Consider the following 25,248-nt stretch of genomic DNA (forward strand, 5'->3'; position numbering starts at 1 on the left):
GAATGAGCTCTAGTGGACCACAGGATGTCCTACACATGAAAAACTAATATTAAAACTACTACTTTAAAACAGACATTCAGATATGTATGCATGTGTGTGATAGACCCAACTAATCACCGACTACAAAAATCAGCATTTCCCATTTACCTCGCCTGTTGGTATGTTCCACTCCGCCCCACTTTCACTGGGTTGCCAGGCAACGACAGTCAGGTGACTGTCTGCAGACAGAACATGGCTGACCTGTCAGAAGACCAATGAGGGAAAGGCCAAATTTAGCATAATCGATCTTATTTTTTTACGTCGTTTCTGACCACAGTTGACCGTTGTGGACAGCAGTTGACCGGAGGTATTCAAGGTAAGCATAAGAGCGCTTACATTTGGTTGGAGAATATCACTCTGTGTTGCTTGGAACAGCTGTAGCTAACGTTGCTTTTGGCTAGCTAACTTGAGCTAGCTGCTAACCAAACAGTCCCCGCTTTCTCTTGCAGGGAAAAAAAAAAAAAAAAAGTCTGTTTGAATGTGAAAGCTAGTAGGAGGAAATAGCATTTAGGCAACTTTATATGGACACAACAAGTTGCCTTCCGCAAATTTGTAACGTTATTGCCAAAGCCGAAGCTGGCTTCTTGAACCGCAAGTGTAGCAGTAAAACTACTTTAGCCAAATGACAGATAACGAACGAACTAATAAATTAATCCTGTGGTATTTCAGTGACTCAGGAAACCAAAGTCAAGATCTAACGTTACACACACACACACACACACACACAACACACACACACACACACAGACTGTCCCCCGTGAGCAGGAAATCAAAGGATCAGCACTATTTATTGTGGTCTATTATAGAACATGAACGCATCACGTATACAGAAACACTGGGATGAATGATCTTCACGCCTGGTTTATTTTACAGAGGAGAGATTTAAACCTTTGATCAGGGGGGCAGCACTTCACACTGATTGTTGAGTTGGTTGGGGAATCATGTATCATTTATTTGGCCTCGCTGATAGCCCTGGTTCTGTGGAGTAATGCCAAAGTCCTGTCACAGACCTTACTTAACTTTTGTAGTTGTTATGTTAGAACTAGATAGAGGTTTCAATGTAGGTTTCTTTGTTAACTGATGCAATGTTTAGCTGTTTGCACGGTGTTTCCTATGTTTTTTTTTGGGAAGTACATTTAGGGCATCCATAAGAAATGGTTCCCAGTGTCTTAGGAGTTGTCTGTGAAACAGCTTCATGACTGGTTTCTTAACAATATCACTACAGTTTATGGTTTGGGCTTTGGTAATAATGTTATAAGTTTGCGGAAGGCAGCATGTTATAAAGTTGCCTAAATTGTATTGCTTCCAACAATCTTTTACCTTTTAACACTATCTTAGCTGTTTAACTCAAGGAGATACTGGTTCACATACACAAAACAGATTTGTAGTCCACATTATTACACCAGAAGAATCATCTTATTTTAGGTTGGGTTGTCCTCTTTATGATTTATTAATGACAGTTGTTTAAAAGCCCTTCTGAATTATTAATTCCATTAATAGCAATAAATGATCTGATTGCAGATGAGTGGGTTGCCGGAGGGAATTGCAAATGGCCCAAGCAGGAGTCAATATTTAGAGAAAGATGCTCAGATTTGGGAAAGACCCTGGTCTCTTGAAGAGATGCGGCAGAACAGTGCCAACTGGTCCTTGGCAGCCGACGCAGGGGTAAGTCAGATGTTTCTTCCCCAGCTCTGAAATAAAGAAACAACAACCAAGAAACATTACAGTACTTCATCCACATCTTCCCATATAGTCACAGAAATGTTGCAGAAATGTTTTGGGTATTATGTTACATAGTTGTAGATGAGAGGATTGTGAAATCTGTTCTACTTTTGTGTGATGAAAGTAACTTTGCAACTGCTGCTGTCTTTTTTTCCCCCTCACAGCTCTTTCTGTTCCTCCAAGAGTTCTCCCAGAGAATGCTGTCAAAGACACATGAGATTGAAAAGCAGTTGGACAGTCTGATCCGTGACACCAAGGCCACAGACAGCTGCTTGCACTCTGTCTTTAACGACTTTCTCATGCTTTCCAATACACAGTTTATAGAAAATGTATGTATGAAACCTTTCTGTTCTACTTCAGTTTTGCTTGTTATACTATAACTGATAACAAAAAAATGTCCTTTTACTTTCTGTTACAGAGAGTTTATGATGAGGAGGTAGAAGAGACTATTCCCAAGGCAGATGTGTTGGAGAAGCCGCCTGAGCAGGTATGAAGAATACAACACTGACCAGCCAGTACTGAATATTGCTTTTCAGTTTTACCATCTCAGAGACAAGATGGCCACCTTAGTACTCACAAGTCTTGTATTGCCCTGAAAGTTGTTTATGTTTTCTCTGAAGGAGAGGACTCGAGAGCAGAAGGAAGCAGAGTTGATCCCTAAGATGCAGGAAGCTGTGAACTACGGTCTGAGAGTGCTGGAGTCAGCCTTTGAGCATCTGGACATCAAAGCAGGAAATTCTGACTCAGAGGACGAGGAGGTCACAGACAGAGTGGAGGCCATCCTGGAGCCCAAGGTGTGATCTGAATCTTGAAGCAGTAATTTACTGCAGTTACTGCAGAAATGCATGTGATCATCTTTACATTAATGTACTAAAGCCTGTGTGTCTGTTTTGTCTTGTCTTACAGGATCTTTATGTGGACAGACCTCTTCCATATCTGATTGGTTCGCAGGCTTTCATGGAACAAGATGACGTTGGACTTGGTGACCTCTCAAGTGACGGTAATGCAGTCATGGCGGCTTCTTCCGGCACTTGTACATTATAGTGTTTGTTTTCCCTCATGTATATTTATGGTTCTCTTTCCAGAAATGTCAGTTGACAGTGACAGAGACAGCGTGATCGAGAGCGAAGATGGCAAAGAAGCAGTTGTAAGATCTTTTTTTTTTTTTGCTTTTCTTTCACAGTATATTTCAAGGTTTTTATTTTATCATCTTGCACAGGAAAATAAACACCTTATTGCATTTATTTTTTTAACAGCACTCAGATGATGACTTTGATCAGGAGGAGGATGATGGTCACAATAATATTAAGAAGGTAAGCTGGCTGCCTGTCTGCTAAGCCAGTCAGCGATTATATTTAAACCGAACAGCTTTATAATTTTGGATCCTCCTCCCTTGCTCACCTAGAAGTCCTCCATGTTGAGTTATGAGGATGACGAAGAGGAGGAGGACGAGGATTCTGACATATTTGGAGAATCGGACGGGGACGATGACGACTCAAAGGTATGCCTGTTGAGTTGGTGAGAGATGTCTCTTTGAGTGGACTATTTTTAATTTCAGTCTGAAATCATTCAGATATGTTGCTACCTCTCTCTGATCATTCTTTCTTTCCCTTCCGCTGTTTTTGTGTCACATTCAGAACACAGGCCCTTCGTCTTTTGCCGATGAGCTGGCAGCCCGAATCAAAGGTGAACCAGTTAACAAACCTGAAGGAGATCGCGCATGTAAGTCATTATCAACCAAGTTGTAGTGCATCATTTCATTTTGAATTTACGTGACTTTTTTTTTTGTTCCTCCCACTCTTCATATTTGATTTAACAAAAAGACAGCATCAAAGTTAACATTTGAGATTAAAGAAACGAGTGCCATCTTTGCATGTGCATGGTCATGGATTTTGTGTTTCTACCATGTCATGTCTTGGAAGCATTGACATCTAAGAAGAAAAGTAAAGGCAGGAAAGAACCAAAGCCTGCAAAGCCACAGGGTAGGACTTTCATTCATCATCAGTGCAATTTAAAACATTTTTGTTTGCATTAGTTATTACCACACAAGGCCCCATTGTCCCCAGTATGCTGCTCAATATTGTTTATGTATATTATAACAGCAGCCGAAGATGACAGCGATGACATGTTTAAGCCACCAAAGATGGACGACGACGACTTCTCCCCGTTTGGTGGGAAAGGTGGCCTCTTCAGTGGGGGGAGAGGCCTATTTGACGATGATGACGAGGTATGTTAAACTAAATGGATTTTCAGAGCTACCTTTCTCATTCAGTCCAGTTCTACATTACTTACAGAATTGTATTATGTTATCAGGGTGATCTTTTCGCTGAGGCACCAAAACCTCCTGTGTCCGAAGAGAAGAAGGTGCTGAATGAAAGCATGAAAAGCACAGCTCAAACTGCTGGTAAGACCTAAGTCAGACTCTCTAAACAAACATATGTGAAGACATGTTAGATAAGATGGCTATAAACATATAGAAAAAAAATGTACTAGCAGGTTGCCACATAATTGTATTGCCAAGTCAGATACAGAATTTCCCTTGGTATATTTGTGCAAAAGAATGAATATAGTATGAGAAAAAAAAACTTATTTTCTGTCCCAGAATCTGACAAACCTGGAAAGAAGATTCCATCGGGTGCCATTTCAGTATTCCCAGGTAGGAGCGTTTACTTGTATGACAGCTGATCCCTTCCTTATCTGCTTTAACATCCTCAACCAAACCAGCTCCCTTTCTGTCCACAGATAACAGCCTGTTCAGTTCAGGGAATGACTCTGATTCAGTGGAGAGCAAGGAGAACGGAACTCCAGCTGCCTCCAGACAGGTTCCTGCGGGTGCTGTTAGTGGGGTAGGAGGAGGGCTGTTTGATGATGAGGATGAGGATGATGACTTCTTCAGTGGTAAAAGCCTGACAAAGTCTGACTCTGGTAAGTGTGAGAATAGGCACTAAAGTGTTACAGTCCAAGTTCAGGTGGGATCCTTATCTTGTTAAACCACCGTGGGTTCTTTCCTGACATTCTTTTTCAGCTGGACCGGAGAAATCTAAACCCAAGAAAGCTATTGACCTTTTCGATGAAGACGATGAGGATGGTGACATATTCAGTGAGAAGTACAGTACGCCAGCTCGGAGCAAGAAGGAGGTAGTGGAAGAGCAGGTTCATCCTCCCGAGAAAAAGGTAAAGATCAGCATACACGTGTAGTTGAACGTGATAGTGTGCAGTATTAATATTTTGTATATAATGTTTTTGGCACATATTGATTATTCATTCTTATGTTTAGATGCCGGCAGGGGCAATCTCCATGTTTGGTCCTGGGACTAAAAGCTTGCTCAGTGAGGGCCTGAAAAAGCGCCATCCGTCTACCAGCGAGGAGTCTGAGAAATCTGAGGAGGTCTGAATCGATCATTGTCTAACAATATGCTCCTGACAAAATTAAATTTTGTGTGTTTTCACATGCTAAATGGAAGGGTTTTTCTACCAAAAATTGCTCTATTGGGCTTCAATAACCGCAGTGTGTGCAGCCTGTCTAGCCTAAATTGTCAAAAGTTACACTATTCACCGGTTGTAGGCCACAGTGTATCTTCAGTTTTTATCTACAGTTATGGCCCAAATGCCCTCTCCTACATAGACTCACAAGCTAATGTCTCAGGCAGGGATGCCATTAAATTAACAGACCTAGTTCCAGCCAGTATATTGATGTTTGCTCAGAGTGTGAAAAGGCCAGATTTGATTTAGTTTGGAGTACACTGCTGGTCTTTACTCCTGTTGACACAGTTCAGTTCTCTTTGCCCTGTACCAGTATTTTCTTGCAAGCCTGAAACCTCTTTTAAAAAGGAAGTTTAAGAATTTACAAAGCCAAATTTTCATCCTCATGTTGTGCTTTTCAGAATGGGTCTGCTCCAGATGTTGGGAAGGCAGCTGTCAAGCAGACTCCAAAACCCCAAACCAGAGGCCTTTTCTCTGATGATGAAGACACACAGGTAAAGCTCTAAAACATAACTAGAAAAAAGGTGTAATACAGTAATAACATATTTTAATTATACTAAATATGTAATTTCCTTCGACAGGGATTCCCAACCATCCCTAAGAGCCAGTCTAAGCCTGAACCTACAAGCCTGAGCAAAACCAGCAAGGCCCCATTGTCATTATTTGACGATGAGGAAGAAGAGGTGAAAATAATTAACTAATATTTCACACACTTGGACAAAGCTGGTTTGGATAAGGCTTGTATTTGCTGTGAGTTACATTACGATAATCTGGTTCTTGACCTTGCAGGATCTATTCGCATCTGCAGCTAAATCTAAACCAAAACCTAATCAAGCTAAAGCCTCCACACCGCAACCCAGTAAGGCTGTGTCCAGCTCACTCTTCAGTGATGATGAGGTACGAGAATACGAGGAGTAATATTTTACTGCTGCACAAAAACATTTCATGGAACATACAACATGATGTATTTCTTTCCTGAATATTTAAATGACAGGACCAGTGGATGAGTTCTAGTAGTGCAGGGAAGCCAGAGGTCAAGACGGGAGGGATGAAGCCCAGTGTCAGTGCCCCCTCTAGCCTCCCCAGTGCCAAAACGTCTCACAAAAGCAGCCTCTTTGATGACGACGATGACCTGTTTGCTCCAACAAAAGAGTCAAGGTATTTACACTTATAAAGATTTTACTATGATTACAAACAGAGTAAAAAATGCCTGCTCACTTTTATAATTGCAATAAAATCACAGAAAAGGGTACTTTTTTTAACATTGTGTTGCCAGGGATTCATATCTATGGTCTTCTTCTGTTGCTCTTCATATAGTCAAAAGAAGCCTCAGAGAGTTGCTCTCTTGTTTGAAGATGAGGGTAATGATGATGAAGATAAAGGATCCCTCTTTGGCATCAAACCTGCTGTCAACACAAACACTGCAGCCCCAGCTGCTAGAGTGAGTGCGCTAACTTTATTTTTTTGTATTTTACATTTGTCAGTGACAAACAATGTTGTTTTGAAGCATGCCCCTAGTGGGCTTTAAAGCAGATTAATGAGTACAGAGTGAGATACTTTCCTCAGCCCCTAGAGGGCCATTCAGATCCGAAAACAGCAAATTAAAAAAATCAAGTTGGCACTATGAGTTTGTCACACAGAAGTGATATTTCAAATGAGTTGATAGCTAATTTATTACACCATTTAATTTTTGTTATCTCCCATGCAAAGATTAAATCATTTTAATTGCTTGTATTCTTCAGACTCCTGCTGTGGCCTCGCAGTCGCCCTCCCTGATAGAGAAATCAGAGGAGGTTGCAGTTTCTAGGACAGCAGCAGAGGATAAACCTTCAGAGCAGGAGAAGCCAGCAGCAAAGACCCCTGAGCCCCTCCCGTCATCGCCCTCGCCAGAGAGCGGTGACAGTAAAAAGAAGCCTGCTGGAGCAGTCAGTCTTTTCGGAGGCATCAACGTTCTTGCCAACAAGCAGACAAAGAGCCCGTTGGATGAAGTTGAGAATGACGACAGCTTCCTCTCTAAGGACAGCCCACCACCAAATGTTAAGAAGGAGGAGAAGAAGGAAGAGAAAGTCAAAACAAACGCTGTTAGTCTATTTGATGATGAGGAGGAAGATGAGTCAGACTGGAATGATCCAATATTCACACCCAGTAAACCCACAGCAAGAAACACACTAAAGGTTTTCATGATTTACAGTCAATCTAATAATAGTGTGAAGAATTAATTTTAGTTGCATTGGTGTAACATTTCTCCTGCAGACAAGGTATTACTTGATTTTCTTTTTGTCTTCTTTGTTTTTTTTTTTAACAGCCTACAGAGGAGCGACCACAAGCAACAAGCACAGGCGTGTTCCAGGATGAAGAGCTGCTCTTCAGCCAGACACAGCAGAAGGACAATGACCCAGATGTTGACCTCTTTGCCACCTCAGGGAAAGCTGCAGTCAGTACATTAGATTTTTCTTATCTGTATGTACATCCGTTTGCATGCAGACCTCTTTCTCTCGATGATAAGAATGACAAACATGATTACGTTTATTTTTTTTTTAGAGCTCCAAGCTCAGCTCAGTGAAGCCATCAGCACAAAGTCTGTTTGCAGATGACGATGAGGATGACCTCTTCGGCTCCATTAAGTCAAAAGCTCCTCCACCGGTAGCAGTTATTTTTTTACAATTGTTTTTAGAATTATGGTGGATTCCTGCTTCCCTAGCATCATATATTACATTAGAAACCCCAACCCCAAATTTTAGATCAGTGGGAGAACTCACCTCTTGTTTTTCATCTCTCATTTTCATTCTCAGAAAGTAGCAGAGAAACCCAGTAAACCGAATGACAGAGCACCGCTAGCAAGTCCAGAATCTGTATCAGAGATTCAGGTGAGTCTGCTGTAAACATATACTGTAGATCTAATAATAATGTCAGCTGTTTTATTTATTTGAGCCAAAAACACCTGTGTGACCTGCGGTTTTGATTTAGGGTTTATTTTTGCTTGTATTAGGTGGCATACCTTTTCATATGTTGTGTTTAAGTATATCCAGCCTGTTGAAAGGTAGTGTTGTTTTCTAGATGAACACAAGAAATGCCTTCATTGGATTAAATTCTGAACATGCTGTAATCTGACCACACAGAAACCCGCACCAAGCCCTGTAAAACCTAAAGATTCCTCCTCAAGGATTGGGAAACTCCAAGTAATATTTTTGTTTTTATTGAATCAAACTTCAATCAAGTCTTCATTCTTGACATTTCACTCTGATTCCTCTTGAGGAAAGACTTTTCTATTCCCACTTACATGTTGTCTCTCTTAAGGTTTCTTCTGTCTGGGCTTTTTTCATGTTCCAACTTAAAAGCTTGGCTATGATACAACAGCTTAGCAACCAAAATGAAGGAAAATTCTCTGTTTTGATTTGATTTAACTGCAAGATTTTATTGTGATTTCTCTCAGTTTCACAAGATGTCCCAGCATCTTGCTGTTGCCTCATTTCCATTCACTGCTTGGCTTCTCATTTTCCTCTGAATGATCTGCTTCTTGCATCCAGTCAAAGAAACTTCATATCAAGAGATTAGCTGTAAATTTTAAGTTTAGAGGCATAAACATGTACAAATGTAGTATATTTTTAACTGAAAGGTCTGTTTAATTCACCTTTGGGCAGTACTCAGGATCCATGGTAAATAATAAATGATTATATTGGTGCATCTGATCTTATCATATTCAGGCCAATCTGATGATCAACCCTGCTGCATTGCTCCCTGGTGCTGTCCCCAGTCTGCCAGGGGCCATAAGTGTACCCCCTGGCATGGGCCCTAGTTCCTCCTCTGGGGTATCCAGCTCCAGCCTGACCCCCAGCCCTGCCACAACCCCCATAGGAGGCCAGACAGAACGCGAGGGAGCAGTGAGCTTTGACTCCCCGGTCCAGGTTGCCACACTGCAGAGTGCACACAAGGTTGGTTTATTAAGTCTGTTATCTGTCTTTTAGTTGCTTTCCATTGCTTGGATTTCTGATGTGATACTGAGAGTGCAAATCTTCTGTCATGCAGAGTCGTGTCAAAGGTTCTCTACAGCGGAGACCCCAGTCCAGAACAGCGAGGCAGCAAGCAGCCCAAAGATCTGTAGTGGATACAGAAGAGACTCTGGGTGGAGACGTCCCTGGGCCAAAACCCACTCTGTCTGGTTCAGTCTTACCTCCACCAGACAAGTCCAGCCAGACGCGTGTCAGTCCGACACAGTCTAACTCAGCTGCAACCACAGCCTTGCCCGCCTCCTCATCTTCTCATTCTTCTCTCTCTAAAACTTCCCCACGACCCTTAGTACTGACACTGCCAGTATCCGCAAACGCTGGAATGAAAGACACTAGTAAAGACAGCAGCAGTACCAAGGTGCTGCCATCTTCTGACGAGGATGATCTTTTTGGCTCTGACAGTCTGTTTGGGGCCACCTCAGTCTCTAACACACCCTCCACCAGACCAACCACCAAGACGACACAACCTCAGTCCAGTAGCGATGTGGGATTGAAGAAAGACCAAGACAAAAGCACACTCCCGTCCATTTTTGATGACAACACTGAAGACCTTTTCCAAAAGGTCAAGCCAAGGTCAACCACTAAGAAAGCCACGGCCTCATCCTTTTTGGAAGATGATGATGATGAGGACATCTTTGGAGTGAGCAACAGTTCCACTCCCACATCCACAAGTAGCAAAGAAATCAAGAGCAGCAGTAGTTTTTCAAAGCCGGACATCTTCAAGGTACCTGTTATTTTACATTGATGGTAATACTATCAAGGTTTTCTGTGCCTTCATTTCTTTCCTCATCAGCTGAATCTCTGTGTTCTCAGGATGAAGTAGCCACTGTGCCTAAAGTTCACAAGAAGCACAAAGAGAAGACCGTTGATGCCAGCTTGTTCGATGACAACATAGACATTTTTGCTGACCTGACAGACACTTTAAAGCCAAAACAGAAGTCCAAGACAAAGGGAGAGACCAAGTCAATATTTGATGATGACATGGGTAAGCAACAATAAAACAGGCATTTATGTTTTTTAATGCACACGTCTGATACCGTCTGTCCTGTAGTTTACCTTCTTTTTTCTTTTTGAATTGGCATATTTAACCAAATATTTTGTCCATCTGTCTCTGTTCTTTAAAGACGACATCTTCTCACCAAGCACAGTAAAACCGGTCACGAAGGCCCCCCAAAAATCAAAGAAAACGCCACTGTCTCAGGAGACCAGTACAGCAGCGGATTCAAGCAACATATTTGACGATCCACTTAATGCTCTCGGTGGGAACTGAACTGTTGTTTCTGAGTAGCCAGATTTGTACAATTGTGGATTCATTCTTTTGCCATTTGGATCGCTGAAAGATTGGAGATCGGATACACTGTTGATAGAGTATTTATTCATATGAATTCATATAAATACTGTGGCTTATTTTTGGCGTATATTCTCAAATGAAAATGATTCCAGTCATCATCCGACGGCATCATCTCTGCATCAGATCATATTATGTAACAGTTATTATATACTGTTCATCTTTATTATACATGATAGCACTTTATAAGCATACCATATGCTTAGCCTCAAAGCCTGCAGAAATTAACAGTAAATTGTTTTGTTTGTTTTGAAGATGTTTATCCTTTTGGCTTTTCCATGTTGAGATTCCATGTCTTTGGGTTTGTGCCATATCATGGTTATGAGAAATCAATGTGTTTACTTACTGTCTTAGGCATTTTGACAATGTTTTTATTAATAAGAAATTCATCAATTTCTTAACTTTGGCTGTGATGAAAAAGGAAATTCATTTTTAATAACTAAAAAGAAACATATTTTATGCTATCTGAAATGTGTGTGATTATTTCCAATTCACTTGTTTTCTCGCACATTGGGTCTGTCTAGACTTAGATATTGATCAGTGTCTGATATCAGCAGGAAGCCTATTCCGAAGAAAGGGAACTTTATATCTCTGATTGACACCATTTCTGTTTCATTATTGGATGATTAAGGTTTAGTGCTTTTGCTGTGGTCAGTTTTATTAAAGCAAAAAAAGGAGGAATTGAAGCTGCTCCCTTGATAACATTTAAAGAGGACCCACATGGCTGCTAGAAACTCTATAACCTTTTCCACAGTAAGGATTAAGTCAAAGCTCCAAAAGCTGTGAAAGCGTAATTCGTGGGTCTGCAGATTTTGGATGGCATGGGACTACAAATTGGCACACATTTGGAAACAGACATTTGGGAGGAGATACGGGTTCATCAACATATTTGTACAGTAAAAAAGAATTACTTTATGTGAACATTTTAGAGACTGTTCAATGCCTTTTTAAGAAATGTTTTTATTTTTTCTTCTTAAGATGAAGAGGAATCAATTGTTGGCCCACACAAACTGGTAAGAGACAGTGATTGTACCAATGATGTAACCACATAATATTTGATGGATTTTTAAGCCTGTGATAATTACAGATATAATGACTGCTGTGGGGAACATTTTATCTATTTTAACAATTTGGAGGATTGTCAAAGAGAGGATGTGAAACTCTCTCTCACCCAGAGACCGTCTGTGATCCCACCCACCTCACCCTCCGTAGCGCCAATTGGTTCCTTTGCCTGTCAATCAACTGAAGTCACACAAAGGTGTTGTTCAGACGCCTTTGACAGGTATGAAGATGTCGCCAACAAGGGCCACGGCGACCGACATCTGTCGACAGTCTCGTTTCTACCGTGTGTAGTTTTTTATTTTTTTTTTAAAGGGTTGAACGTGATGAAATGCGGCTTGGTTTTGAACGCAAGGTCAGCCTCGACAGCTACACCGGACGGGACGGGACTGAAGCCCGTGAATGTAGCCTAGCAGCCTGCTAGCCAGCCACGGAGAAAGGTAGCCATTGTTTGAGTTGTTGGCTAACATGGCAACGAGAGCTAATGTTAGCAGCGTCAGCTAGACGTGCTTCACTACCGTGTTGTTGCAGAAGATACTGGTAAGTAGGTTTTCAACGATTAAATACTAACGTTAACCAAGGTTTTAATCTGTGTTGTGAACATTGGAGGTCTAAATACTGCGTGTGTGACCTTTCTCTGCTAGCGTTAGCCGCTGGAGTTGTATTGAGACGACTGCCAGCCCCATTCATCTCCGTTGTCAGGGAGCTAGCTATTAGCTGAACCTAGTTTATCTCTTTTTGTTGACCTGTTCTTGAGGTGGTGCGTTCAAACACAGTTTTATACGAGGTTTAATGTAGCTAGAGGCAACCTGTCTGCTCAGTGTCGCCTGAAATCTGACAGTCTGATCGTTTTCTTTAGACAATGGCCTGTTATGACAAGCGTTAAGTCAGTGGTTTCCAGCCTTTTTTCATTATGGGGACCCCTTTTCTATTATTGAGTAAACTGACGACCCTTCAGTAAGTGACATATTTTATGGATATTTCATATTAATTTCAATACATAACAGTATACAACTAATAAACTGTTCCATGAACACAAATGGTGAAAGTAATGTTGCATTAGAGATGAGTTTTCTTGATATTTTCATGGAAACTTCTAAAAATTCTATCTGTTTTTATATATGTTTAACTTCTTAACAACCATACATACGCTATATTCTTCTTTTTTGACAGATTTAGTGTTTTCTTTTAATTATTTTATTAGCTCTCTGATAAACAGCCTCGCCCTGCATTTGAAAAGTTCAAACAACCAGAGAATGAAGATTCTGTAAATATAGCTTGTTTTCTGGTCTTCACTGTGCCTTTTTTATAACTAAAATAATAATCTAAATTCAAATAGCTATTTAATTCAGTTTTTCTACACACAAATGAATGAAATGCTTAGATATAGGCCTTCTGTGTATATTCTATATGTTTTCTTACTCCCTTTATAATCAAGAAGGCCTTGTGACCCCTTGTGAAGCTTACGTGACCCCCAGGTTTGGAACCACATTACCTCATTTGTGTGCATGTCTGGTTACTTGCCTTTCTGTCAGTCCCTAGTTAATTGGAAGATCTCCATTTTAAATGGTCAGTGTGTTAAGGGCCCTGGACAGTAGCTTGTGAACAACTGTAATTCTAAAAAACACTGGGACAAGATGATATACGACCTGGATTATACTAAATAACGTTATTTCAGATGTTGAATTCAACTTGTCTTCCATTTTCAGAGTAGTATGATCGACCTGGCCTGCCTCTGATGCAGATTAAATGTAAGATGTTGGTTAGTGAAGTGGCACAAGAGGTGATCTGTCAAAGGCTGTGGTCAGGCAAACGACATCTCATACCACTGATGGGCTTATGTGACACACCTGATCTTCTTGAATTTTGGCCAGGGCCTTAAATGCTGCCCTAAATGTTTTATGAGAGGTTTGCACGTGTCTGCTGCCACTGATACATGCCTTTGTTCTAAAACATTTGCTCCTCAATTTAAAACATACAAGCAAGACAGTCTCAAGGACAGTTTTTATTACATACATGGACATATTTTTTTGTAACTTTGTCTGTTACCACTGGTCCATCTGTTTGTTTTACCTAAAATACTATCCCATCAGGTTAATAACTTGTTATGTTATTCATTATATGAATATTGCTCACAGTTGTGAAGTGTTTCCAATATGTAGAATTTGTGTGTGCTTCCCAAAAGTCTGCAAAAGTTGAACACATGGCTTCATTCAGTCTGTCAAAATTGTGCATTCATCTGCAATCCAAACTGACTTGGCTATCAGAGTTTAGCTTTTGAATGCTCTGTGAATGCTGAGCCAACTGGAAAATGTCAAATTTCAGACTATCACAAATATATTTTCAACCTGTGGGAACACATGCTGTACATACATTAAATGTGAGACATTGCAGGGGCAGAAAAATGGTTAAACTAATCAAACCTTCTTAAAAATTCTGATAATCAGGCAGTGATTTTCTTTCTTGTTACTCACAGATGTGGTCATCCTGCATGATGTGTGACGGTCGTGAAACCAGTAAGCAGTGCCTGTCCCTCTCTCCCTCATCTTGGGCCAGCCCCCCCATTTAACCATCCCTTGAAGTCTCTCTCCCAAACTGCCAAGATGACCGACAGGAAGGAGCCACCCTTCTTTAATGACGACAGTGTGGGAGCTTTTCACTATAAGCTCCCTTTCTATGACACTATGGAGCTCTTCATAGAGACCCTTACAGGGACCTGTTTTGAGCTGCGTGTGTTGCCCTTTGAAGCTGTAATTTCAGTCAAGGCGAAGATCCAGCGTCTGGAAGGTACAAAGCTCACTATATATGTATAGTTTGCATGTTTTAGTTTGCTGTTATGGAGTAGTGTCCATATTTTGTAAGTTAGGATATTGCACTTATTGAGCCAGCAAGCTGCATCAATTGTTTGATAGACTGAGAAGATTACAGGACTACTGCATATTTACATCATCCGTCATTTGTTTGATCCTTTTAATATCTATTCAGTCTCCTGAGGTGTGCTGGTCTGTATTTAGTAACTACTCTGTGGAGTTAGTTTTGCACAACTTCTTGCCAAAGTTTTTTTGTTTTTCCTGTTAACTTGGATCAGAGCTGCTTACCAGGTTTAAAGTAACTTGCAAAAAAAAACCACTCAAGTTTAGACACTTATTGTCACTAAACAACTTGATCAGTGTTGAGTAGAGCTGTTATGTTATTTGAAATTAGAACTATTTCCTGTTGTTTAAAATTTAATATTCAATCTTTTATGAGTTTTTCTAATGTATAATTCAGTATATATAAGCACTACCAGCCTTGTGCTCCAGCAGCGGGTGTTCATAAAATATTACATTTACTCATTACATGTATTGCTATGGTTGTTCTTTGTTTATACAAAATGGAGGAAACTAGTGAGCCGTGTTGATTCCCAAAGTCAAAACATCTTGGAAATTGTGGAAAAAGGTCAGGCATTTTGCTGACATTGCAAAATGCAACTGCCTTATAATGTCATTACCCCAAAAAATCTGTGGACTCACCTGTTGGCTTGTGTCCCAAGTGTGGCAGCGGAGGCACCACAAATGAACACCGCAAACTCCGTTCTACAGTGTAGTTTAGGATGAGGCTACGTGGGTCGTGTAGGAATTCATTTCAATGAATTATGCGTTTATTCAAACTAGATTTTTTTTCGGTTGCCCTCTGAGCTTGCTTTTTTGTAGATCAAGATGACCTTCCACATCAACATTCTTTGCTGGTGTTTTCAGTTTTGGTCAGAAAGGCCTCTCTGTGCTCTGTGTGTGAGGAGGTGTGTCAGCCAAGCCTGTGTGTTTGTGATGGAGCATACCACTCTGCAATGAAAGGACCACTGCTCACTCACTAACACTGGCTCACCTCCAGCACCAGGTCATTGAGTTCACTCATTGTGGGCTCAGAGAGCTTCCTGACTACGCATACACTCATCTCATACAATCCCATTCCAAGAAGTGCCTCTAGAGGGGCTTTCTATGTATTCGGTTATCATCCCTCTACTGGAGTCTTATTATGTTGCTTTTTATTTTCAATAATATTTTATAAAATATAGACACATAGGAGTCCAACCAACCTCATGTATTTGAAAGTTTTTGCTGTAAGATAAGCTGACTAACGCTGAGATAACACTAGCACATCAAATCATTTTGTACTATTTCAGTTGACAATGCATCTGCAACTGTGATTTGCCCTTTTTCAGCAATTACGCAGTTCTGTCTTTAGGGGGCAGACATGAATCATCTTTAGTGTTCTATGGATGCTTCTGTTGGTAGCGTTCCCATCTTACCTGTCTGTCAGATTAGTGAACTTTGTCTTTGAAATATGAGCAGGCTCTTGTCAACTTTGGTTGTTTTCTCTCCTACCTTCTCTCTAACTGTCTGTAAAGGTATCCCTGTTGCCCAGCAACACCTTATCTGGAACAATGTGGAGCTGGATGATGAACATTGTCTGCATGACTATGGGTAAATTTATTTCTTCCGACCCGTTCTGTCCTTCAGAGCACTGACACAGAGGCAAAAATGACACAGACAACGAGGCTTGGTAGAGCAATTACTAGCAATATGTTTAAAAACATGCTGTGCATTTAGAATAATTTGCATGTGCACTTCAAAAGCCTTTCTGCTCTGGTGGTGACTCAGCCTTAATTCAAGTCAACTTGTTCTAAATGAGTCAGAGATGTAGAGCTTGATGAGACAAGTGACGTACTGGTCATATTTAGAGAGCTCGTCGCTGCACTGTTGTCAGTTTGAGATGCAGACCTCACCCTCCAGTGCTCTGCTGGCTGCAGATGGTGGTATTGTTATGAATGCTTGTCACTTAATTTTCCACATGAACAGCCTCTGGTGAGCTCTTGCTAGGCTTGCCTATCACACTGCAGCATGCTTTTAGAAGCAGAGGGGTAGCGTAGGCAATGAAACATCTGCTCATATGAAACAAATGTTCCAGTGGAACTCCCAGTCGTGCACTTAATTTAATCTGGAAATCATCCTGACCCTCGAAGTGCTATTTACTTCAGATCAGAGCCTCTCCCCTCTGCAGCATATTTACATTTGGAATAAAATGCTTTATTCTGTGGCATCCTGATATTTATTTATTTATTTCACTCCCATTAGAATCTCATGCACTGGGGAATGGGTTACAATACTGTTCACTTATTCTGCTGTTTTGATCATCACTCTGGTTGTGTTTGCAGCATTGCAGAGGGCTGCACTTTGAAACTGGTCTTAGCTATGAGGGGAGGCCCAATTAACACCAGGAGAGGTAAGGAAAATACCAAAGAACTGCACAGTCACATTATAGCAGGACATTTGTAGTTTTACATTATATCATAATAAGTAAATTACCAGATACATTAGGGAAATAAAATGTGCTGTTTTTACACTGCTAACCACAAAATCTCCTTTATTATTTTATCAGTAACCATGGAAGATCCTATCAAAGAGGTTGCTGACTTGATGGAGAGCGCAAAGGAGGAGGGTTGGGAGAAAAGCCTGTCCAACAAGCAGGTTACGTTTGTGGTCTATCGTGAGGGCGATCAACTAAACTTCTTCAGAGTGGTCGACAGGGGAGATGGCACCCTGACCCCGCTATCTGAATCTCTAAGGTTGGGATATTGTCATGGTGTTTAAGTTGTTTTTAAGCTAAATAATTGTATCATTATATTAATGTCTTTATTAATTAACGCATATAAAAGGAATTAGACCAAGGTTTTCTCATGATGGTCATCATTAAACATGCAGTAACAGTAACATCAGAAATATAAACAGAGACTATCGCATCATGTTCTGTCTATTAGGAATGCCGCAAGGAAAAAAGAGCCACAAATGAGGAACAAACATGATGCATCAAGTATAATTATATAATTGCACAGCCAGTGTTATATTGAGTACTTAACATTTTTCAGAGGTAGTTGGCAGACCTTCTGAATTCATGTCTGTTGTGGTGACAAAGGTTGCAGTGATCAGCGCCACTGAACAAACTGCTGTTAAGGAAACTGATTTTAAGATCACTAATGTGTTTTTGCCTTTTCATGTTTTCCAGTGGTGGCTCTGTATACAATGTGTGTGCAGAGGAGGAAGAAGATGGAGAGAGCTGTGCAGCTGCACAGCAGAGCCTTGAGAACTCTATAACCATGAGCAAAATGAAGCTACTCAAAGCCAAGATGGAGGACATGAACCTCAACAAGAAGGTTAGAAGCCATGATTATTACAGAAACCTACTGCCTATCAGGCTGCAAATGTGGCATCCACACAATATTTACATTTTCATGCCTTTTTGTTTTTAAATGTAGTGATGCTATTAAACACGGCATCATGCCCTTTATGTTACAGATGTTTTTCAAGCTGGATTCTTTTATAGCTGTATTTTCTGTCAATAAAATAATGAACATCTAGTTATGTTTAATTTTGTCATCACATAGAATCCTGTTTATCATAATCATAGACTAAAAATGGTGGCCCGCAACCATTTTGCATAATGCAGATGTACTGCACCAAAAACTAATTTGCATGTGTTTGTAAGAGGATGAAGCTTTTCATTGCATTATAATGTTGCTACTTCAATAATGACTTATACATGCAGTGTAAATGAAGTGATGAGATAACCACTATGATTTTATAATTTTTAAAGAATGGAGACAAATACTGAAAATGTACATTCAGTTGAGAGGGTAGTGTGGTATAATAACTGTCTCTTTTCTCCAGCCGAAGAAGTCAGCAAAGGTAAAACCACGGCCCCCTGTCAGCCCACATCCTTTCGGAGGCTCTCTAGGATCTTCCAGCACAAGACACCATCATCGACTCTTTCGTTCCCTCCCCCAGATCAACCAGCCTCGGCAGGCAAATGCACAACTACCTCCAATAGCAGACAATAAATCCGTAGACCCCTCCCTGCCCTCTGCTGCTGCAACTTCTTCCCACTTGTCTATCCCTAGACGACCCCCTCCTTCTTACTCCTCACCTTCCTGTTATATGCTTCAGGAGGAGGAGCCATGGGAGACATGCCCACCATTTGCAAAGATCAGACCCCCACCCAAAGTGTCCCGGTTGGACATTGGCAGCACCAGGTTGATGAGGGACTGTGTGTACCCTCAGCTCCCCCCTCTGTGTATCAGGGGGCCATCTGAACCCACCTTTGACCCAGCTGAGCCTGCAGCGGAGGCAGTTGGGCTGGGTTTGTTAGAGGAAGCTGCTGGGCTGGTGGTGCCAACACAACCTGGAGCTCCATTTGGGGAACTATCAGACCCTCTGAGTCTGGATGTGTCCACCCAGCCAGAGGGAGGTCGCCGGTCCCTTGAGGTTGGGGCTCCACACCAGCTGCCGCTCTCCCCTTCCCCACTCAGCACCTGGACACTCGGGACGAGTGATACACTCACCAGCAGAGCTGATCGTACACAGCTTGGCACATCATTTCATATCAGCCCTCCATCTCCATTGCCAGCCTGCGTCTCACCATCCACTTCTACCAGACCGCTGCCTCAGCCTTTTGATTCGACTCTCTCCAGTTTCCAGTCCAACCTTCAAGCACAATCTTCGGCACAAGTGAAGCCAGGCAACAAATCCCCTCCATCCACCACCTCATCAACTCATCCACCACGCCTCTGTGGTGTTAAAGTGGAGTCACCTGGCAAGAGGCCAGAGCTTATCTCCAAGAGGGAAGCAAGGGGCATCACTAAGATGGCCAACCAAGCCTGTAAGGAGCCACTGGGATCCCTTAACAACTCTGAGCTCTTGGCTTCTCTCTCTACAAGGGCTCCAGACAGCAGCAACAGCAGGGACGGCCTTGGAGATAGTCTGGGACTTGCACTGGCATTGCCTCCTGCCACTGCCTCAGGACAGGGCAGCCTTGGCTCCAGGCTGCCATCCATCCCAACTAACAGGCTCCTTCAGGATGATTTCATAAGACAAATGTCACCGTTGCACCGAGCAGCATCCTCTTACATGGTGAGTATCACTAAGTGTCAGTGTTTGCTGCTGAGATTGGATTTGAGAATAGTTTTTAATGCTAAATTTGTTTGGTTTGAAGCATGTATGTGAGTCTTCAAACAATGTATTCTGCAAATTGCTCTCACTTAAATTTGAGTGATAGTGACTGACAGAACTTGGTCTCGTTCCAAACCACAAAGGTAGCAGATGCTTAAAAGTAAAACAGAAGTTGTGGAAATGAAATTCTTTTTGCTATAATTATCTTTATATGACGTGCACTGAATTGTTCATAATCCCATGATAAGATTTCAATCTGGTCGATTCAATATATATATTGTATTGGTAAGTATTTCAATATCGGCTGTGACAAATTTCACTGAGATTCAACTGATCAGTCATTTTAGAGATGAGAATTGTCGATCACAATATCATGAGCCATAAAATGGGGTGATAACAGTAGCTCCCAGCCCTACAGCAAAGCATACAATGTAATGATAAAAGAATAAAATATTCACACATTGCTTCTCCATTGAAACACTATTAACCCGTATGTGACACAGTACACACTGTATTTAAAGTTTAATTGATATAGTGGGAAATCAATTCCATTCAACTTTTAAATCATATCTGCAGCATACACATAAAGTCCAAGTTATTAGGGTATTCTGTTAGGAACATCAGTTTTCTCAATATATTTTTATCCTGCTGCATAAACACACCTTTTGTGGGTGTAGTGAAGCCTAGTAAAGATACTCTACATAATTTCAATTATCTCACCAGTGATCGCGACTAATTTAAGCAATTTTGCAGCACTATATCTATCTCAAGAAAAAGCACTGCAAAATTTCTATTGATTTTTCTCTTAAATATTGTGGTGTTGTTGTTTTCTCAGGCCACCAACGCTCTTACATCAGCTGGGGGAGTCATGACCTCTTTTGGGAGAATGGGTAAGGGAGACGCACAAACACACTTTCTTCTCTTTAGTTAGTAGTGTATATAAAGAAATTGCTGTATATGCAGCAGAGTGCAAACATCGTAGTCACGATGAACTAAGATGTAGTTGCTGAAAGCAGCAGTCACATACAGAGAGGGTCTCTGAAAGCCTTCAGTACATGTTGTATGAGCTATACAACAAAAGCACCGCAAGGGTTTTAAATATTCATTATTGCTATCACTGCACAAGTGACACACACAACAGAAGGCGCCAGGCCCTACAAACAAGCACTCACTTATTTTAAATATCAATGTCCGACATTGATATGCTTGGACTATTCGCAGAGAATATGGATAAATACACATGGATCAATATAGCAAGTACTGAGTCAAGGGTCTCCATTTTATTCTATTACTGGCCATGTGTATCAGTATCAGTGCTGCCCACAGGCTGAGAATCTATTGGTGGTGGTCAAAAGGTTGATTGCAAACAGTATTGAACTACCCAACTAACAACTGCACATAAATTACTTTTCTGTTAGTCTCTACTTTCAACTGCGTTTACACACAGAGTTGTGAAATAAATAAATAAAATGGGAAGAAAATCTTTTGGTTCTGGCCAAACGTATTTGAGTGGACTTCCAAAAAGTATTTCATCTAATAGAGACACTAATTATGCTGAGTCTGGTGTTCAGAGTTATTCAAAAAAGATTGATTTACTCCTCAAGCTTATGTTTTTTAATCCTAATTGAAGTCATTGGAAGTGAAATTGTTCATTTACATATATTATTCAGTTTTAGAGACACCATTGTCAGTAATTACAGCTTTTGGTCTTTTTGGGGTCACCTTTTTAGCAGCTTAAAACAAAAGCACCGCAAGGGTGTATATTTCTCTCATTCTAACATGTAGATGCCCTTAAGCGCTGTAAAAATATATGGGAATTGGAAAAGTATATATTCAGTGCGGTTTAAGTCATATTGTGTGTGCTTTCTACCTATTTTCCCAATAATAATAATAATAATAATAATAATAATAATAAAATAAATAACAACTACATAGTTCCTTCAAGGAAACTTTCTTGGAAAGTACAGACTTGTAAAATAAACCATATTTTAATTGGTTGGAAAGCAGATCTATTATTCATAGAAACCCATTGTGCTCCAGCTACACCAGCTTTCACATGTATATCATTGTGCTCAATTTAAAATATTGGAACCTTTTCCGCTGTCATCGGGGATTGAGCTGCAAGGCAACACAAACAAAGCAGTCAGCAGTTACAATATAGATACCAACACTGACAGCAAGTAAAACAAGCTAAGATAGTTAAGTTACAAAAATGGTACCTTTCTCTACAGTGCTGCTGTGTGTATCAGAGCCTCTGTATTAAATGAGTGGGATTAGGATTGGGAGCAAGGAAAACTTAACTTAATTGGGACAACCTTTAATTAACTGTAACTAAATTCAAGTCAGGTCTATAATAATGTGTAAAATGTGCTTGAGTTTGAATATATTTGAACCCTCTCTATGGTAGCAGAAGTGCACAAGACAAATAAAAATCCAATCCCACGGCCAGCTGCCTGACAGCCAGCTTCCTGTACCTTCATCACAGAGCTGTCAGTTTTATCTGTATCTTTCTGTATCCCTGTGGCTCACAAACCTAGCCGAGCTGCATGCTTCCACAGACACGATTATCACGGGTACAAGCTGACATAAACCGGTGTTCTCTGACTTAGGAAGTTAACATTTTATTTTCTGACATACAGTATTCTCTAAAATTACGACAAGGTAATGGTTCATATGGCAAAGCCTGAAGATTTCCTGAAACCCCTTTTTGAATGGAAGCATTAATGACTGACAACTACCTAACCCTTTGAAAAATGACTGTCTCAAATTTACTGTGTTCACCTAGTTTAATTAACTACAATTATGTTAAAATGCACACCAATCTTCAAATGAGTTGTCAGGACTGACAAAGAAACCTCAGATGAAACAACACAAATTTGACAGTTTGTTTTCAAAAGATTATTTTCTGGCAGTTTTTTTCCTGTGGGTGTCAGGTAACAGACATTAAGCAGACATAATGTATGAGATGAAAACACCCTTTGTGTTCAATGAAATAAGAAAGTAGAAAAGGTTGTAAAATGTGCGCAGACACCAGGAACACAAATGGTATCATTTACCAGAGTCTCAAGCTACATGATTTGACTGTGTGTATAGTCATTCCTGGCACTGATACAAGCCTACACAGTTATTCCACACTTGCTCCTGTAAAGTAAATAGAAAATGTTTCCTTTACTCTCAGGCACTCCAACATACCACCTACCTCCAGTCAAGGCTCCCACAGGCAGCAAGAAGAAGAGCTCCAAGCACTGCTTCCTCTGTGGCAAGAAGACTGGCCTGGCCACCAGCTACGAGTGCAGGTATGAGCGCCTCCAGCATTTCCACCTGCGCTCGCACACTCACTGCCTGACTAAATCTAATCTCTCCCTATTTGACATTCTTGTCCTTGAAGCACCCCTTTTAGTAGAAAGTGGTCTTTTCCTAGTTCATCATTTTGTCTCTTTGCCATCTCTCCAATGAAAACACGTTTCTGTTCACCGCTTGTTCTGCCACAAGTTATTAACATTATCAAAGTTTCTTCCTACGACATCAATCTGGATCACTTGGCTCCCTCGGGCCTTGTCCAGGGCATACACACTGAATCTGATGCAACAGTATGTAACTCTAATCTCTTAACACCAGCCACTTGAATAGGAGCACCAGACTGTTCAAAACACCAGCTGATACCACTTTTATCAAATGTTAAACTTTGGTGATTTAGATTAATAATGTAATTTACTCACATTAGGGCTCACAAATGAAATAAATTAGACATCTGAAATAGTGTTGCTCTTTTTACTAATGGACTGATGGGAATAGAAATATGAAAGCACACAAAGGAGGCTTTCAATCTAAGAACACTTTGCTGTGGAGGAGTTAAAATAGGAAGGGAGTAATGTGATTGTGCATTCACACTCAGCAGAATAGCCTGATGATTGAGCACATGATGTTTGCTGGTGGAGAAACTGAATGTTGTGTTTATTTGCTGACTGAGGAAGAACAAACTATAAATAAAGTATTATTTCTAGATTTTTTTTCTTCTATTTTCTTTTGCATAAATACCAAAATATCTGTTCATTTAAATCTTTCAGGTGTGGTAACAACTTCTGTGCCACCCACCGCTACGCAGAGATGCACGACTGCACCTACGACTACAAGAGTGCCGGGCGCCGATTTCTGCAAGAGACCAACCCTCTTATCAGTGCTCCCAAGCTGCCTAAGATCTAGACGCTACAATCCTCGCCTATAAAGGGACAACCAGAAGAACTACAGGTTCAACTGACTGAATGGTAGAGACTCTGCAAAGTTATTTCTAACAGAAAGAAACAGAAAGAAGGAACTTATTCACCACTGTGTGCTTTTTTTTTTTTTTTTTTTATCAGCCAAGTTTGCTTAAAAATTTAAATAAAATATTCTGTAAAGCCAAGTGTGAACAAACAAGAGTAGACAGAAATGGCACAGAACTACTTATCAACTCTTGACAATGTGAAGATGTTTATCCTTTTTATCTGTTATCTGTGTTCTTTTTCCATTGCCTAAAAACAAAACAAACAAAAAAAACCTGTGCATGTATGTAGGTAGTTTTTGCTAAATATATCTGCTGCACGTTCAGACATACCTTCTTTTAGTTTTGTCAGCCTTTTTAAAAAAAAAATAAAAAATAGGACCGCTGATGACTTTTCATTCGACAAGTCTTTGACAGATGCACTTTAGAACTATCATATTTATACATTTGACTTTCCTTATTGTCTGGGGAAGGATACTTAAATTTCTGTGTTTGTCTTTATGAAGTTTTTATGTTGTCATCCAGATTTTTATATTCCACACCTCTAAGCATCTTTCTTACACGGGCACATACATACCGACATCACTAATGAAATATTTCTTAAAAGAGAACAGTACACACACTTATTGACGAAATACTCAATATTTATTAATGAATACTACTTATTTAAATTCAAGGTTGGTTTTGAAATAGCAAGTATGCAATGTGTGTAGGTGTGAATGTCAGTTGTAATCTGTAATCCTATCAAGTAAAGTGTATTAGGATTGGGGGTGGGGCGGGGGGTATTATGGTATTTATGATGTGTCTATAAGTAAGGTGGTTGCCATAAAAAAAAAAAAAAATCTTTTGTAAGTCTTTTATATTGCTCAGCTGTTGCAAAAACATTAAATGCTGTTATAGTATCTACAGGGGTTTGATCTAATAAAGTTTTTTCCGTACATACTGCACATGTCTCATCTAAGTGTCGAGATCTAACACTGATCTAATTCTATTTCCCATCAACCCATTATTTTTACAGATCAGTCTGTAATTTCCTCTCATTTCCCTGCATTGTTAAGTCTCGCTGTTGCGTTTCCTCATTATTTGCACATTGAATGTTTGACCTTTGACTGCTGCTACCCCTTAATAGTTTTCATATTACTGTGAAGTGGACAAGAAACTTTGTTTGGTATCACTGACTCACTCTTGTCACAGTACACCGTCCTCCTGATTCAGACCCATGGCTAGTTCCTTAGCAACCAGCTGAAATCTTTTGACCCTGTTGCACATTAAAGCCCCTCACTCTCCTAATTTAAAGGCAAAGTTAGGACAAATATAGATGAGGATGACATCTTGTTAGGTCTTCTT

General features: G+C 40.4%; 2 protein-coding genes across 5 annotated transcripts; both read left to right on the forward strand.

Annotated features, from left to right (window-relative positions):
- The first annotated feature begins 198 nt into the window (after nucleotides 1–198).
- On the forward strand, nucleotides 199–11,063 carry washc2c (WASH complex subunit 2C). Of its 4 annotated transcripts, none has more exons than XM_051377033.1 (31): nucleotides 199–355; nucleotides 1,561–1,704; nucleotides 1,926–2,090; nucleotides 2,180–2,248; nucleotides 2,382–2,555; nucleotides 2,668–2,761; nucleotides 2,847–2,908; nucleotides 3,018–3,074; nucleotides 3,167–3,262; nucleotides 3,399–3,483; nucleotides 3,684–3,743; nucleotides 3,864–3,988; nucleotides 4,075–4,165; nucleotides 4,364–4,417; nucleotides 4,504–4,686; nucleotides 4,787–4,935; nucleotides 5,039–5,149; nucleotides 5,646–5,738; nucleotides 5,826–5,927; nucleotides 6,034–6,141; nucleotides 6,239–6,402; nucleotides 6,562–6,685; nucleotides 6,987–7,418; nucleotides 7,550–7,678; nucleotides 7,786–7,890; nucleotides 8,037–8,111; nucleotides 8,364–8,423; nucleotides 8,949–9,176; nucleotides 9,271–9,975; nucleotides 10,065–10,236; nucleotides 10,376–11,063. In XM_051377033.1, exons 2-31 carry the CDS (start codon nucleotides 1,561–1,563, stop codon nucleotides 10,519–10,521), a joined length of 4,362 nt encoding a protein of 1,453 aa, XP_051232993.1. In that variant the 5' UTR covers nucleotides 199–355; the 3' UTR covers nucleotides 10,522–11,063. The 4 variants fall into 4 exon arrangements, with proteins under 4 accessions (XP_051232993.1, XP_051232998.1, XP_051233006.1 ...); XM_051377038.1 differs by having other exon boundaries at nucleotides 7,786–7,887; XM_051377046.1 differs by lacking the exon at nucleotides 8,364–8,423.
- A 775-nt stretch (nucleotides 11,064–11,838) lies between these two features.
- Nucleotides 11,839–24,846, forward strand: zfand4 (zinc finger, AN1-type domain 4). The gene is made up of 10 exons (XM_051377065.1): nucleotides 11,839–12,198; nucleotides 14,135–14,445; nucleotides 16,046–16,121; nucleotides 16,853–16,920; nucleotides 17,077–17,263; nucleotides 17,701–17,848; nucleotides 18,363–19,601; nucleotides 20,476–20,530; nucleotides 22,819–22,936; nucleotides 23,708–24,846. The coding sequence occupies exons 2-10, from the start codon at nucleotides 14,262–14,264 to the stop codon at nucleotides 23,841–23,843; spliced, it is 2,211 nt and encodes a 736-aa protein (XP_051233025.1). The 5' UTR covers nucleotides 11,839–12,198; nucleotides 14,135–14,261; the 3' UTR covers nucleotides 23,844–24,846.
- The last annotated feature ends 402 nt before the right edge of the window (nucleotides 24,847–25,248 follow it).

The sequence above is a fragment of the Dicentrarchus labrax genome, unplaced genomic scaffold, assembly GCF_905237075.1.
Source record: "Dicentrarchus labrax unplaced genomic scaffold, dlabrax2021, whole genome shotgun sequence".
NCBI classification, from domain to species: domain Eukaryota; kingdom Metazoa; phylum Chordata; class Actinopteri; family Moronidae; genus Dicentrarchus; species Dicentrarchus labrax.

Excerpts from the sequence above, each read along its gene's own strand:
- washc2c (XM_051377033.1), top strand. The coding sequence starts at position 1,561 with ATGAGTGGGTTGCCGGAGGGAATTGCAAATGGCCCAAGCAGGAGTCAA. Across the intron at positions 2,249-2,381 it reads TGGAGAAGCCGCCTGAGCAG|GAGAGGACTCGAGAGCAGAA; the intron begins GTATGAAGAATA and ends TTTTCTCTGAAG. Across the intron at positions 7,679-7,785 it reads CCACCTCAGGGAAAGCTGCA|AGCTCCAAGCTCAGCTCAGT; the intron begins GTCAGTACATTA and ends TTTTTTTTTTAG.
- zfand4 (XM_051377065.1), top strand. The coding sequence starts at position 14,262 with ATGACCGACAGGAAGGAGCCACCCTTCTTTAATGACGACAGTGTGGGA. Across the intron at positions 14,446-16,045 it reads GAAGATCCAGCGTCTGGAAG|GTATCCCTGTTGCCCAGCAA; the intron begins GTACAAAGCTCA and ends CTGTCTGTAAAG. Across the intron at positions 17,264-17,700 it reads CCGCTATCTGAATCTCTAAG|TGGTGGCTCTGTATACAATG; the intron begins GTTGGGATATTG and ends CATGTTTTCCAG.